Here is a 13,826-nt window from a genome sequence, read left to right on the forward strand (position 1 = left end):
ATCTCAGCACTGGTTCACCTTGCTCTTAACACACACTTCACCACAGCAGGCTAAGTTTAAACAGTTTATTGATAAAAGAAAGCAAAGACTGAATAAAAAGCAGTAAAGAAAGCAAACATCCAAATGCAATGGCAGTCAGTAAAAAGCAATATTCAAATGCAAAGGCAGTCAGTCAAAAAGGCTATAATCCAGAGGTAAAAGCAATTTGCAGAACATAGTCCCAAATCTCTGATATAGCAAATTAGCCCTGAAAAACAAGGCAACATGAACTTCAGAGTAAAATCCAAAACACGGGTTCCAGGCATGAACATAAACGAGAATCCTTTTCTATGAGCTAGACAAGGCAGGAGATGTGCTTCCAAAAATCAACGTTGCTTCGTCTGAAATCTTTCCCTGTCTCTCCCGTATTTACCCATGTTTACAAGCCAAAAAAAAAAGCATTTCTCTGTCCTTGAGTTCCCACGCGTTTGCCAGCGATTCTAAGGGAACGTCTGGGACAATGAACCTTTATCCTTAACCTTGTATCTCTATCTAAGGAAGCCTCCTCTGAGTCGCTGCCAGGGTTGGACTACATTGCCCATGTGGTCTCTTCCAACTCTATTATTCTATGATTTAGCGAAAGCTAAGAGTGCTACAAACCAAAAGAGAGCCTCCCCACTTTTTTTGCAACCGCCCTCTGTTCCACTTCCTCACATTCCCTACTTCTGCTTCACAATAAAATGTGCACAGGTACTTTCAGATTTGTGAAAGCCTCAGAACAGAAATGCAGAGCCCAAGCACATGTATCTCTTGCACCACTGAACATGTACGGAGCCAGCATTCGATCAACTGCCTTTTCAACTTACGTTATCACAACGGAGCCAAATTTCATTCATGCCCTCAGCAACTGGGATCAAGAGTTTTATGTTGAACTTCTGGCCCGAGATGTTGACATCAGGAGTCACTTCACACCCTGTGATGAAAAAACAAACAAACCAAAACATGAGAAATGTTATCCTATGCATAAATCTTTCCCTGTGTATGTGCAAAGTTGGACCCTCCAGGTGTTTTGGACTTCAACTCCCACCATTCCTAACAGCCTACCGGCTGTTAGGAATGGTGGGAGTTGAAGTCCAAAACACCTGGAGGGTCCAACTTTGCACATGCCTGATATGTGTGTGTGTGTGTGTGTGTGTGTGTATGTATGTGTGTGTGTGTGTGTGTGTGTGTGTGTGTGTGTGTGTGTATATATATATATATATATATATATATATATATATATATATAGAGTGTAGAGTCTCACTTATCCAACACTTATTTATCCAACATTCTGGATTATCCAACGCATTTTTGTAGTCAATGTTTTCAATATATCATGATATTTTGGTGCTAAATTCATAAATACAGTAATTACTACATAGCATTACTGCATATTGAACTACTTTTTCTGCCAAATTTGTTGTCTAACATGATGTTTTGGTGCTTCATTTGTAAAATCATAACCTAATTTGATGTTTAATAGGCTTTTCCTTAATGCCTTCTTATTATCCAACATATTCGCTTATCCAACATTCTGCCGGCCCGTTTATGTTGGATAAGTGAGACTCTACTGTATATACACACTTCATATGACTGCAGAACTGCATTTGTTTTAACACTATTTTAGGAACTGTAGGTAACGTTCCCTAGATAATGTTTATCTTTATGCTCCTAACAGCCTGATTCCAATGAAATCAACAGGACTTACTTTTTGCATAAATTATTCAAACCAGACAAGCATAGATATTTCGTCTCGCCAAAGCCGTTGGGATTTTAAACAGATTGTGTGGTTTAGTTTGTCCTAGTTGTTTCAGTGGGCCCGGTTTAATGGTTTCATTTGACAGAATCCCCAAGAAAAACAAAGATAATGCAAGACAACTGTTCTGCTTCTCTTCCGCTTGAAGCGTCTTCCTGATCTAATTCAGCCTTTTCAATGGCTACTGAAATGGAAGGGGGGGGGGATATCTCCCTTGTGTGGTGTGGATAAACATGGCCAAAGCTTTTTAGTGCAGACCTCTGGAGAAAGCAACAATGCCATGACATCAAAAGGGAACTCGTTTTCTTGGAAGTCGTGTCAGCCCTGTTTCAGCTCCTCCTGCAGAAAGGATTCTTTGCAAACCCCGTCAGCGGCAGCTCTGTTTCAAAAAGCTCCCAAAAAGGCATTCCATGCTTCCTTCCCGTCCCTTCCCCATCTCACATCCTCATGGCTAGAAGCTGAGGTCATCTGGCAGCCTCCGCACTTCTGCCTCAGATGCACAAAGGGGAGGGAGAGAGAAGAAAGGGTGTGAGTAGCGGCTGTTGTTTCGCAACCAGTAAGATGGGATATTTAAATGCTGAACGCTTCGGGAATGTCAGATGCAGGAGAAATTCCTTGCGGATCTTATTTTGAATAAGACAGAGTAAAGAAGGAGAAACTAAAAGAGAAGGAGGTTGCCGGAGGAAAGGGAGCTCTATTGGGTGGCAAATACAGTAGAGTCTCACTTATCCAACAGAAACGGGCCGGCAGAACGTTGGATAAGCAAAACTGTTGGATAATAAGGAAGGATTAAGGAAAAGCCTATTAGTAAAGGTAAAGGTTTCCCCTGACGTTAAGTCCAGTCGTATCCGACTCTGGGAGTTGGTGCTCATCTCCATTTCTAAGCCGAAGAGCCGGCGTTATCCATAGACACCTCCAAGGTCATTTGGCCATTGGCATGACTGCATGGAGCGCCGTTACCTTCCCGCCAGAGCGGTACCTATTGATCTACTCACATTTGCATGTTTTCAAACTGCTAGGTTGGCAGAAGCTGGGGCTAACAGCAGGTGCTCATTCTGCTCCTGGGATTCGAACCTGCAACCTTTCAGTCAGCAAGTTCAGCAGCTCAGCGCTTTAACACACTGTGCCACCGGGCCCCCAAAAAGCCTATTACACGTCAAATTACGTTATGATATTACAAATTAAGCACCAAAACACCATGTTTTATAACAAATGTACAGAAAAAGTTCAATACACATTATGTAGTAATTACTGTATTTACGAACCTAGCACTAAAACTTCACAATGCATTGAAAAATTGACTACAAAAACACTGATTACTAAAAGGCAAATTGCCTTAGATAATACAGAACGCTGGATAAGCGAACGTTGGATTGGCGAGATTCTACTGTAGCATTATTTAAATCAGGCCTAGGTAGCATAATGGCTTAAACCCTTGTGCCAGCTGAACTGCTGACCTGAAGGTTGCCGGTTCGAATCCACTGTATAAGGTCTCACCTATCTCTAATAACAGACCATGTCAACCCGCTTGGTTAATGATCCTTGTTTTTTCGTTCAAATGTTGTGATTGCTTATTTATTGTTTTTACTGTCCTATGAACTGTATAGGGTTTTTATCTTGTTTTAATAATGCGTCTTTGTGCTGTTTATGTAATGGATGTTGTTGTATTTATGCTTGGAAACCACCCTGTGTCCCTTCGGGGAGATAGAACGGTATATAAATAAAGTTTTACTTACTTACTTACACTCCCGTCAGCTCTAGCGTTCAGGGATATGAGAGAAGCCTCCCAGATAACACATCTGGGTGTCTCCTGGGCAACATCTCTGTAGACGGCCAATTCTTTCACACCATAAGCAACTTTCAGTATGTTTCTCAAGTCACTTCTGACACATACAAAAAAAATGCTCAACTACATTCTTCTTTTTATTTTGGATGGAGTGTCCTCCTGCCCACCTATGGTAGTCAGCATGAAGGCACCTTTACCACATCACGCAAGTTCTGCAGAATAAGAACAGAACGAAGCCAAAAAGGACAAATAAATGGTGACTGCATTGCATGGGAAAAGCTTACCTCTCAAGTTCATCTGGTGAGCCGGAGTGCCGTTGGATTCCTCTTTGCTCTTGTAACAGGAGATAGAGGTATCTTTGAAGGTGCACCAATACTGTTTGTAACCCTTCAGGGTCAACTTCTTTGGCCTGTGAAGAAGATTGGGAGTATTAGCCACTCTCCCTTGGCCCCACAATACATACACTTCTTTTCTTTGTATGTTAATGAAAATACTTATTATTTAATAAACAAGTAAACCAATGGCTGCAAGATCCTGGAATGAGCTGGAATGAGCTCCACAACAACAACAACAACTTTATTTATATCCCGCCACCATCTCCCAAAAGGGATTCCGGCTTACAAAAGCACATGGTAGTGCAGTGGATATACAAATACAGCAAAACAATTATAAACAATAACAATGTCAGTAACATAAAAAGATGTACATAAAAACAGCATATAAAAACCCAATTAAAATATTCAGTAAAATGCAGCAATAGCTCGGGATAAAATGGCAGTATCAGTTTCAATCACATTAAGTGCCTGAATCAATGCGCTTGGTCCTCAAGTTTTAACTAATGTTAACCATGTTCAAAGGCCTGGTTGAAAAGCCGTGTTTTCAAGATTTCTGAAAACATTGGAGTGTGTGGGCTAGCCAAATTTCTCTGGGGAGGGCGTTCCAAGTCCACGTGTTCATCCACGATCAGATCCTGGGTGGCATCTGGTTTGCCATTTACAGACCTGCCATTTAACAGCAGTTAATGTTGCAGTTGTCCAGGAAATTCTTGACAAATAAATCAATACGGAGGGGTTTTCCTTGGAGGACAGGAAGTTTGGTGTTTACAAGAAGCGAAAGGCTTATTGTGCACGAGTCAACAGAATATTCGTGAAGGTTTTGCAGCTTATTTTCTGTTCTAACTCTTGGACAGTGTATACCATGTATGGGCAAACGTCAGCCATCCAGGTGTTTTGGACTTCAACTTAGGAATTGTGGGAGTCTTCCCCTATGAACCTACGCGATCTCTAAGATCTTCTCTAAGGCCATCCTCTTGCTTCTCTTGCTTCCATCTTCCTCACAGTTACGAATGGTGGGGACGAGAGAGAGGGTCTTCTTGGCTGTGGCCCCTCGGCTCTGGAACTCCCTCCCCAGGGAGATTAAGTTAGCTCCCTCCCTATCCACCTTCAGGAAAAAAATTAAAGACCTGGATATTCTGTTTGGCTTTTGGCGAGACAGTCACTAGATAATCCAGCTCCAGATGGTATTAATAATCGATCCTGCACCTTATTAGGTCCTTATCTTTTACGCACTTTAGCCATCATCCTATTTTGTATTGCTGCCTCAGTCTCCCCTCCCATGAAGACTATAGAAATTGTGCCTGGTGGTTGGTTGATATCATTAACCACTGTTATAATATTCCATTTTATACTGTACTGCTATTTTTATCTATTTTATACTATGAATTGTGCATTTACTCTATTTTAATTGTGTTGTTGGGCTTGGCCCCATGTAAGCCGCCCCGAGTCCCCACGGGGAGATGGTGGCGGGATACAAAAATAAAGTTACTATAATTATTATTCATTATAATTATTATAATTATAATCATTATAATTCTATTCTGAATGTTATTAGGTTCCTTTCATCAGGGTATTTTAATCTAATGATTTTATCTTATATTGCTGCTATAGTTCCCCCCCCCCCCCCACCTTTGAAGTTGACTGAATTGCATTGGTGGTTGTTGATATTATTACTGTTGTATAAACCTTTGTTTTAACTTCTGTTTTATCATCTTCTTGTGTTTTAACCAAGCTGTGGCGCAGGCGGGAGAGCAAGCCAGCTGCAATTAACTGCAATGAATCACTCTGACCAAGAGGTCATGAGTTCGAGGCCGCTCGGAGCCTATGTTTGTTTGTCTTTGTTCTATGTTAAAAGGCATTGAATGTTTGCCTTTATGTGTGCAATGTGATCCGCCCTGAGTCCCCTTCGGGGTGAGAAGGGCGGAATATAAATGCTGTAAATAAATAAATAAATAAATAAATAAATAAATAAATAAATAAATAAATTGTGTATATTGTTAATGTATTTGCGCTGTTACTTTTATAACATTGTGAGCCACCCCGAGTCCCCACAAGGAGATGGTGGCGGGGTATAAATAAAGTTTATTATTATTATTATTATTTTATTGTATGACACAGCAAACAAGATAGATATGCTGGATTTCATTTCACAAAATCACACGTCGAACACTTCCCAAGTGTCTAGGACTGTGTGATGTATTTTCGGATGATGCGTGTAGATCCCAGTAGGGTGGCCTTTTGCAGTTGACAGATTGTGATTTTGACAATGTCTATTGTTTCCAAATGCCAGCTGAGATCTTTTGGCACAGCACCCAATTATTATTATTATTACTATTATTATTATTGAAGTCCAAAACACCTGGAGGAGGACCCAAGTTTGCCCATGCCTGTTGTATACCTTTCCCCTTAAAGGCCCTGAGATATAATGAGTATGCAAAGAGACCTTTGAAATTGTCCTAAAGAGAAACAAGGTGGCAGCCTCAGTTTCTCAAACGGAGTTTACTTCATTGAAGAAATGATAATACACTCCACACTCTTTCATATTTCACAGAGGGCTGGAAATCAGACACCGGTTCCTGTCCTTATCTGACATCTCCTTCGCACCATTTCTTCCACTTTCAAACTGCAGCTCTGGCACGGTTCGGATGGCGTAATGGAATTGAATAGGAAAAGGAAGTGGCCGGGAACAAGCAAGAAGCCAAACCTGCCCCTCCTTCCTCTCATAATATAAAAAGAAAAGGCCAGCAGGGAGAGAAATGGTTCCCTAGAGTACATGTCAAAGATGATTTGGGTTATTTAGTGAATTATCTATGGCTCTGACAACCAGCCGCGGTCTTCTGGGCCGTTCCCTTGCAATAGCTGCTCTACCTCTCCTTCCTGCTGGATCTGTACTGACTCAAGAATTCCTGTCATAGCCTTAAGCTTCAGGGCCATTCCTTTGCGATAGACAGCTAAGGCTGCCAAAAACATTAGTCAAAGCCCAGACACAACTGTTTCCAGTTTCCACATTTTCTGATCCAAGATAATGCTCCTTTCTTTTCTTGTTTCCTTAAATAAAAAGTTTTTTTTTAAAATATCAAAATAAATCTGAATAAGGAATAGCACATTGAGACTAAAGCTGCCAATATTTCATTATCCAAAGCAATGTCTCAAAACCATCTTGTTGATCAAGTTCTTCTTAAGCCAAGCATGGGCAAACTTGGACCATCCAGGTGTTTTGGACTTCAACTCCCACCATTCCTAACAGCCTCAGGCCCTTTCCTTTTCGCCCTCAGCCGCTTAAGCGGCTGAGGGCGAAAAGGAAGGGGCCCGAGGCTGTTAGGAATGGTGGGAGTTGAAGTCCAAAACACCTAGACGGACCCAAGTTTGTTCATGTCTGGCTTAAGTGATTTGACTGACCACTTCCACCCCATAAAGTCCCAAAAAACCAGGATCTTACTTAGGCCCAAAGGCTTCACCTGTTTTTCCCTTTCCTGTAAGAGCTTCAGGCAGAAGGGCTCACAGAATCCTAGAACTGGAAGAGACCCCAAAGGTCATCTAGTCCAACCCCATTCTGCCATCCAGAAGACACAATCCAAACCTGCCCAACAGACGACCATCCAGCCTCTATCTAAAGACCTCCAGAGAAGGAGACTCCTCCACACGGTTCCATTGACCGCTAGTGTAAAGATCACTGGCTGCTGTTGCTACCAAGAAGGTCTAGTCTGCGCATGCTCAGAGGCACTCTTAGCTGGTTCATATGCTATATGTGGCTGAGTAGTAGCATTGGAAGTACATTGTGAGTATGACTGATTTAAGAGTAAAAGGAAAGCCGAGGAAGTCCTGAGACACAAGAAGGGACAGCTTTTGCTGTTAAGGTGCATTTCTGTTTGCTGCCCATCTTCAGCATTTCCAGGTGTACTTACTTGAATACTTTAATGTAGTCCGCCAGCTCTGGGATGGAAGTGATGTCACCCTGTGAAAAAGAGGGAAACTGTTAACATTTAATACACCAGAATTAAGAATTGGGAGAAGCAGGGTGGTTCAAAACTACTTTGGGGACCACGACTAAAAGGAGTTAATATAATTGCACGCAAGACCATAGCCATGAAGAGTAGTTTCATAACGCAAAGCAATTTAGAAATCAGGCTCAATCAATAAACTTCAGTGGACACTCATGGGGATTTAGTTAATCAGTTAAAATTTATGAGTAAATCTTTTTTTGGGGTGGGTTGACCCCCCCCCCCCCAACACACACACACAACAGCCCTGGTTGCACACTTGTTCCAAAAGGTGATGGCTGTGTTAAAGGAGGAGAAAACTCTTTCCAAATTGAAGCAACCTCTTTCCAAACTGAATTCACCCAAAGGCAAAGTGTTCTCACTATGCATCAAGGGAACCATTATCCGCATAGGAAAGCTGATGAAGAAACATAACCTACAAACAATCTACAGGCTGTGTTGTCGAAGGCTTTCATGGCCAGAATCACAGGGTTGTTGTATGTCTTTCGGGCTGTGTGGCCATGTTCCAGAAGCATTCTCTCCTGACGTTTCGCCCACATCTATGGCAGGCATCCTCAGAGGTTGTGAGGTATGGATAAACTAAGTCAGGAAAGGAAAGAATATATATCTGTGTAGAGTCCAAGGTGTGGCAATGTTTCACCATTGCCTCACCACTAGCTACTTTCAGTGGGACACTGGATTCTATGAACAGAAGGATGGAGTGGCCATGGGGAGCCCTCTCAGCCCAGTAGTAGCAAATTTCTATATGGAATACTTTGAAAAACAGGCCCTAGAAACAGCACCAAAAAAGCCAACTGTTTGGTTCAGATACGTAGATGACACCTTCACAATTTGGAGCCATGGAGAGGAAGAACTCAGCAAGTTCCTGGACCATCTTAACAGCATCCACCCAAACATCCAATTCACCATGGAAAAAGAAAAGGAAGGAAAACTGCCATTTCTAGATGTTCTGGTCATCCGCAAACCCAATCAACAATTGGGCCACACAGTTTACAGAAAACCTACACATACAGATAGATACCTTCATAAAAACTCCAACCATCACCCAAGTCAAAAAAGGAGCACAATCAAAGCCCTGACAGACCGTGCACAAAGAATCTGCGAACCTCACCTCCTCCAAGGTGAACTCAACCACCTAAACTGGGCTCTACAGGCCAATGGATACTCCACCACAGACATCAGAAGAGCTGCAAGGCCAAGAACAAGCCATGAGAGTCAAGACAAAGATCCACCCAGAGGAAAGGTGTTCTTACCATACATCAAGGGAACTACTGACCGCATAGGGAAGCTGATGAAGAAGCACAACCTACAAACTATCTACAGACCCACGAAGAAAATCCAACAAATGCTACGGTCAGCGAAGGACAAGAGGGATCCTCTCTCTTCTGCAGGAGTCTACCGGATACCATGCAGCTGTGGACAAGTCTACATAGGGACCACCAAACGCAGCGCCCAAACAAGAGTCAAAGAACATGAAAGGCACTGCAGACTAATTCAACCAGAGAAATCAGCCATAGCAGAGCATTTGATGAACCAGCCTGGACACAGAATACTATTTGAGAACACAAAAATGCTGGACCATTCTAACAACTATCATGTCAGACTACACAGAGAAGCCATTGAAATCCACAAGCATGTGGACAACTTCAACAGAAAGGAAGAAACCATGAAAATGAACAAAATCTGGCTACCAGTATTACAAAACTCCAAAATCAAAACAGTAGATGGGAACCAACACAATGAGGACTTGACTGAACAAAGGATGCCCCCAGGCAAGGGACAAAACATTTCCAGTGCCAATTAGGGTGATTAACTGAAACATTAATGCTGGCTCCCAGTGACAAAGAACTCTTGCCACACCTTGGACTCTACACAGATATATATTCTTTCCTTTCCTGACTTAGTTTATCCATACCTCACAACCTCTGAGGATGCCTGCCATAGATGTGGGCGAAACGTCAGGAGAGAATGCTTCTGGAACATGGCCACACAGCCCGAAAGACATACAACAACCCAATCTACAGGCTCACTAAGAAAATCCAACAAATGCTGCATTTAGCAATGGACAAGAGGGATCCTCTCACCTCTAAAGTAGTCTACCATGTACCATGCAGCTGTGGACAAGTCTACAGAGGGGACCATTAAACTCAGCATTGCGCAAACACTAATCAAGGAACATGAAAGGCACTGCAGACTAACTTGATGAACCAACCTGGACACAACGGGTTATTTAAGAACACAAAAATGCTGGACCAATCTAACAACCACCATGTCAGATTACACAGAGAAGCCACTGAAATCCACAAGAAGCATGTGGATAAGTCTCCATAAGGACCACCAAACACAGCACTCTTAAAGACAAATCAAGGAACATGAAACAAAAAGGAGGAAACCATGAAAACAAACAAATTCTGGCAACCAGTATTAAAAAACTCTAAAATCAGGATAGTAAATAAAGAACAACACTCTGAAAACGGGAATTCCAGGTATGAAACAATCAGGGCCAGTTAACATCTCCCAACAAAGGATTCCCTCAGGCAGGAAGCAGCCAGGCTTTGAAGCCGAAAGACCATTCAATGCTAATCAAAGTGGTCAATTACAAAATTCACACTTGCCCCAGGCAGACAAGAGTTCTTTCTTCCATCCTGGACAAATATATAAACCCCACTTGCCTAGTTTTCAACAGACCTCACAACCTCTGAGGATGCCTGCCACAGATGTGGGTAAAACGTAAGGAGAGAATACATCTGGAACATGGCCAGACAGCCCGGAAAACACAGCAACCCAGTGAAGCAGCCTCTCTTGCCTTAAAGTACAAACTTCCATATAGAACAGGTGACCTTCTCGCACTTTTGTTTCATAGCAACACAAAATCAGGCCTTTCTGTGGCTGATCCCATATTGTGGAACTCCCCTTGAAAGACGCCTGTTATCCTTTTGCCGACAGACTTTTTCATTCAAGCAGCCTTTTGGTGACAGGTTGGGTGTTGAAGAAGTATGGGGGGGAGGGGGGCAATAAGCGTACTGCATGACCACCTCCTGTATATTTTAAAAGTATTTTTTAAATTCAGCTGCTAGTTTAATAGTCCAATTTGCTTAACTATACATGACCATTAACTCTGACATATTTTTTTAGCTGTGTCTGGTTTTTAATCACTGTGAGCCACCCTGAATCCCAGGACCCTGAGGAAGGTAGGGTGCAAACACACTGAATGAAGTACACAATAAATCAAATTAATGTCTGTAGCAACTCCCCTAAAAGAGGCACTCTTAAAGGAGCAATGGTCTTCCAGCTGCAATTTAGCTGCTTCCCTAACTGCAATTCCTATTAGTCCTAGCTGACATATTCAATGTTGAGGGATGGTAGGAGTTGGTCTCCAACATCAGGAGAGTCACACTTTCCTAACCTCCGTCTTAAAAAATTTAATTGTGCTTGCAATGAAGGACTGCAGCCGTGTTTTGAGCTCTAAACCATTTCCTAGCCTTTGGCAACAGATGCTTCATGTTCTCTTTCAGTTGCTGAGAAACCAGGAGTCCAGACCAGAGGGTCCTGCCATGGTAACTAATGAGGGCAACCTTTGGGGCTGCAGAACTGAATGGATGCAGGTTTCAACGGCCCTTGCATGCAGCAGAGAAAGGAATGCCACTGAGTCACACACAGAGCTTTGCTTTGCTTAGCCAACAGATATTTTCCTTTCCCCATCTGTCCAAATATGCACACATTTCTACAGGAAGAGTCCTCAATGTCTGTGATGAGTCTTGCCCAGGAAGGCCATAGGTTTCATTCACATCAAGAGAAAAAGAAGGGTTCATTCTGTCTGAACCCTGAAGGAAAAATTGGCCTGAATTAAGCCCTAACCCTTAAGAAGAACACATATAGATATATATCCTTGTCAAGAGAATAACTGCAACTTCAGAAGTATTACACCAGTTTTGCACTGGCTAGATTCAAACTTCTTCCTGCAAGACCTGTCACATCATCTATCGTAGCTGTACAGCTTGGATATGAGTTGCGTCCTGGTCTTCCCATCCACTCTTCCTGTCTTTGTATCATTTTTTGTTTGATGAACAAAGCTACAAGTCAATAAAGCCATTGTGTACGTTCCATCTCCCTAGTCACAAATCTCCACTCCCAGATTTGTCTGACCCAGGCATGGGCAAACTTGGGTCCTCCAGGTGTTTTGGACTTCAACTTCTACAATTCCTAATAGACCCATTTCTGAGACAAGTGTGAATTCTGCCACAAATTGCTCAGCTGAATCTTTAGTTTTGTGTCACTGGGATGAAATGAAAAGAGGAAAGAATCCTTGCATTGGCCTAGGAAAGCAGGCAACAGATATGCTCAATAAATTACTGCATTTCATCGCCTAATAGTCGCACCCTTCTGTTTTCAAGTTAAAAATTTGGCTTCTAGCCTTTCTTGCATGATTGTCACATGGCATAATGAACACAACCATTTGGAACTTGGAAGCACTCTCTTCCTCCTCCTCTCTCAAATGTAAGGCATTTTTAAAAATAAAAGAACAGAAACCAGCAAAACTAAGACACATTTTCTTCACATAATGGTTGCATACTTTTTCTTGATTCAAAAAGGCATAAAATACAACTATTATGCAAGTGGCACTTCTGGGCCACTGTGATAGCTTGCTGAAAGGATATGTTGCCTGCTCAGTGTTAAACATCTGCACCACAGACAGCTAGTGGTATTGCAGCTATCCACTCAGTACATGGTAAGGCAAGGGAATAAAACTGCTAGTAGAGTATGAATATGAAGCAACAGAACTTTCTGTGAGTATAATTTTTATATTATCTTCTGCCTGTCTCATGCAACCATATGTTTTTTAAATAACCTATAGCAACTATATATGTTCCCTTCAGGATCCATAGTTTCAGAAAAACAACTCAGAAAAACAACACAAATTGACTACATTCCACCTGAGTTGTGAATTTGAGTCTACTCTTTCTTAGTAGAGGACTATCTCTTTGGGGTAAGTCTGTGTTCCCACTTGCGGGTCTTACCAGAATCGTGGAGGTCTTCCCGCCTTCGAGGGTAATCTCCAGGTCAGAGAGTGCAGCATCCACTTCATCCACTTCTTTGTCGCTGTTGTTTAAGTGATTTTCTGATGACATGATCGATAGCTTATTGATGTGGTACTGAAACAAAGTAATTGAAAACCAGGAGGGTCACTAATAAAATGGACAGAAGAAACAAAAACCACTATGAGCTGAACCACATATACTAAAGAAAGATAATGCATGTTCCAGTTCGATGACCATAATTAACTTCTCAAAACATCTCCCAATTCATTTTTGTTGTGGAATAGAAGGAAAGTAAGGGAGGTACTTTGGAATGAAGCATGGCAGGAGCATGGTGTTGAAGTCGGTGAGCCTGTGTTAAATTTCTTCTGAACACAAAGCCTGAAAAAAGGTTTTAATGTTGTGTGGTGCTATTTTTAGGGTTTGTACAGGGTCTTTAAGGATTTTTACTGTTTTGACTTTATAAAGACCTCTATATGTTTACTGGGATCAAACCCCCTTCAGCTCCATCTACTAGGACCAAAGGGCATGGATGATGGGAATCTTAACAGCTCCTGGAAGCCCACAGGTCTCTGATTTATATCATAAATGAGTGTAAATGTATTTTATATGCAGAAGATGGAGATTGTGGTACAGATACAGACATTTTTCTTGGTTTACATGTTTCAGAGGACATTATGGCATAGCAATCCACTTCTGGTTCTCTTTTCTCATTTCAGAGAAATCATACAAAAATGGAGAAGCGGTCCTGAACAGCTAGGCTCCTTTATATCAACATTAAAGAAATAATTCCATGATAGACTAAGCCGTCACTCAGCAGATAATGGCATTGTGATATATGTTAGAAATATTGACCAGAAAGAGCTGCAAAAGGCAATCTTCATAATGCCCCTT

At 41.9% G+C, this 13,826-nt stretch overlaps 1 protein-coding gene across 4 annotated transcripts in view; it reads right to left on the bottom strand.

The window, feature by feature from the left end:
* fermt2 (FERM domain containing kindlin 2) overlaps positions 1-13,826 on the bottom strand; it is a 116,031-nt gene that overhangs the window by 15,572 nt on the left and 86,633 nt on the right. For all 4 annotated transcript variants that reach the window (XM_062968687.1, XM_062968686.1, XM_062968685.1 and 1 more), the window contains 4 exons: positions 12,915-13,049; positions 7,801-7,850; positions 3,845-3,969; positions 846-952 (listed from right to left, as the gene is read on the bottom strand). In XM_062968687.1, the coding sequence (XP_062824757.1) occupies positions 846-952; positions 3,845-3,969; positions 7,801-7,850; positions 12,915-13,049 (417 nt within the window). The remainder of the gene's footprint in view (positions 1-845; positions 953-3,844; positions 3,970-7,800; positions 7,851-12,914; positions 13,050-13,826) is intronic.

Source organism: Anolis carolinensis, chromosome 1 (genome assembly GCF_035594765.1).
Source record: "Anolis carolinensis isolate JA03-04 chromosome 1, rAnoCar3.1.pri, whole genome shotgun sequence".
NCBI lineage: Eukaryota > Metazoa > Chordata > Lepidosauria > Squamata > Dactyloidae > Anolis > Anolis carolinensis.